This window comes from Haemaphysalis longicornis, unplaced genomic scaffold (assembly GCF_048455015.1).
Source record: "Haemaphysalis longicornis isolate Haplotype H1 unplaced genomic scaffold, Haemaphysalis longicornis Haplotype H1 scaffold_1, whole genome shotgun sequence".
NCBI classification, from domain to species: Eukaryota; Metazoa; Arthropoda; class Arachnida; order Ixodida; family Ixodidae; genus Haemaphysalis; species Haemaphysalis longicornis.
This window is the reverse complement of record NW_027526203.1, coordinates 334,180,491-334,183,357: the sequence shown is the minus strand read 5'-3', so window position 1 is coordinate 334,183,357 and position 2,867 is coordinate 334,180,491. Positions and strand designations below refer to the sequence as shown.

Below are 2,867 nucleotides of genomic sequence, written 5' to 3'. Positions count from 1 at the left end.
ACGTGTCTTATAAGCGCTGACATTCATATAAGTGAGATTATGACTAGGCAGAAGGCGGCCTGATTATCGCATTTCAGAAGGGCATCGCTCTATGGGGCTCATATTTTCACCAGTGGTTGTCCATAAGCTCATACAGATTTGTTAGTATTTTTAAGCGTAAATCGTTGTCTTTACATACAGCATGCACTGCAACTGCAAATGTATCGCTCTTGGCTGCTACAAATCTTGCAACTTTCAGACCTTCACGGTCTATTTTTCTTCAAAATTCTACTGGCAAACCTAAGACTTGGATCCAGCAGTTAAAACTAAAAATTTTACCCACAAGTATTACGGTGGTGCTCGTGAATTTATGCTGTTATGTTTTTTTTTTTTTCCACCATGTTAAGACACCGGCATATTTCTCTTAGGTCGTGATATAAATCATCACACTTTAGGGCAGGAGCCTGCCCAGAGAATACGCGTGAAGTTTAACAATGCACAGCCGACTCCTCGAAAACGCCTACTTACTATTTCGAGCCCAGCATGGGTGGTCTCATTCCTAGTACGAGCCACTCCTGACTGTGGATAAGGAAAGATGTCGTCCCGGTCGTGCATTTCTCCCGAGGTCTGACCAGTGACAGGGAGCTCCTTCGTCTTCTTCAGCTCTTGAAGACAGCGCGAACTCTTTACGTCGATTACCCATCGCTGGAGATATCCGTTCTATTCTCCTTGATTTGGTTGGGTTTTCTTAAAAAATCGCTCACCTACGCGGGGGATTAGGCAAGGACTTACAAATCAATTATAAATTAAAATTAAAACTACAAGTGATATTTTGCATAAAAAAATCCGTGCCTTTCCACTCTGTGAAGAAGGATGACCAGATGAGCAGTGGTGCGTAATGTTAGAGTCGTCTTACCGGTTAATTGCCATGCAATTTGCTTCCTGATAGTTCCGGTGAAACAACAGTTGCAGCCGGTTTCTGTAACCATAGTCCATCCGTACAGGCGGTTATGTATTGACCGCCGACAGTAATTCTGTAACGTTTACAACTTCACTCTGAACTAACCATAATTATGGCAAGTAAATGGACCTCGGCGTATTGGTAGAGTTGTCTCAGCGGCTGATTTTCATATAATTTGTTTCCGGACACTTTCGATAGCACAAGAGTTATAGGCGTTTTCTGTAATCCTGCTCCCTCCATAGATGTCCATGCTTCACTGTGCAACTCCAAATGTGGCAGAGGCAGCTTACAAAGACCAAGCTCACACTGAAGTCGGCTTCTCCTCTTAACACGAATGCATTGCTAAAAAGGCATATTTGCCAGGAGCAATATAGGTCGTCTTATTCGAAGTATGAAGGCCCCAGGAGTCAGGACCTTACTTGTTATTATTAAAGCGAAGCTTTAGTGTCCTCACTGATGCCGTCGTACGCCAATACGCCCTGTAGGAAAGCCCACTTTCCCTGGCAATGACGATGAATGATCGGGGGGGAAGAGAAATTGATTGGAAAGAGAAAAAAAATTAGCAGTGGCTTAGCTCGGCTATGCCAGGATATAATACGCAGCGTGAGCTAAGGTTCAGCTGGTTATTCTTAGCTTTCCTGGTTGTCTAGGATTAGCTTTATTATCATGCTTACGACTGCTTCAATGGCACACACACGGTATATGCATTACGTGACACATGTATGTTTATCAAGCGGCTCCGGCGCAGCGTCACCAATCGCCCCAGAGCTAAGCTTGTTCCAAGGGCGCACGCCGGTGTTGCTGCGACGCACGATGCATCGGTTCCACACCCGGCCACCCCTCGCATGATCATCAAGTGGACCGGGCCGCCACGTGCGGAACGGAGGTCGGAGAAGACGCTGGGCGCCTGGGGTGTGTGAGAGACGCCGGGTGGCGAGCAACGTTCTGTGCGACGTGTTACGTCACTGCTCCTCGCGCATACGCAGCACGGTTCTCCAGGAGCCACGCGAAACTGCTCAACCTCGGCCAGTGTAGTTCACGCTACAAAAACAAAACGCTTCCCGTGGCCGGAATCGAACCTGGAACCTCTTGCGTTACGAAGCTGGCGGCTATCCGATTGCTCCATTTCGCCACTTTTTTTCTCTTTTCTTTATTATGTTCCATTTCGACACGGTTGAAGCCGACGCCAAGCAGCAGGTACCGATTCCACCGTACACCCCAAACCTAAACGGTAGACCTACGGAGTGCACACCCTAGAGTTGCTGTGGGTATTCTAGAAAGGTGGTGGGTACCTGCAGATTAGCACATACTCGCAGTGTGGGGTTGGGCAACCAAAGAATCCATCACGAGAGAGCTTCGCGCTCAACCATCGTCGCCGTTAGACGGTGCGGTGCGTGATTTTTTTTAACAGCGGAGCTATGCTAGCTCTGACCCTGACGACAGTCTCTGCTGGCATCGTGTCACGCTCTGTCTATAGCAGGTTTCTCCGCCACGCAAAAAAACGCTTTTCAGTGGAGGAAAATTCACAAAGAATAAAAAAGGTCCTATGGCCTCTATATTGTAATATACTGCGGCGGCGCAGCGTGAACTGGGCGCCATTGAACAGGGGCTCACGGCTACAGGCATGTGCTCCTCTTCAGAAAAGACCCAGTACATTGTTCTAGGTGGTGCGGAGCAGACTAGGGAGGCCGGCGACATCAGGCTAGGCGGTTGCCGCATCGAGCGGGCTGCTTCCCGTTGGATCCGGATCCTAGGGGTCCCTCTGCACGAACAGGGTGGAGCCGACGAGTGGGTCCGACAGACGAAGGTTACGTGGCGGCACCGGCTCCATATCATCCGACGTATGGGCAACCGCTTCGGCGGTGCGGCGACGCAGGCAATACGTACGCTGACCCAGGCGGTGCTTACATCAAAGGCATGCTACGTG

General features: G+C 49.2%; 1 protein-coding gene across 1 annotated transcript in view; it reads right to left on the bottom strand.

Annotated features, from left to right (window-relative positions):
• Positions 1-2,396, bottom strand: part of LOC144159698 (neprilysin-like) — a 67,700-nt gene extending 65,304 nt beyond the window's left edge. The window contains exon 1 of the mRNA XM_077691364.1: positions 2,373-2,396. Coding sequence (XP_077547490.1) covers positions 2,373-2,396 — 24 coding nt within the window. The remainder of the gene's footprint in view (positions 1-2,372) is intronic.
• Positions 2,397-2,867: the final 471 nt, after the last annotated feature.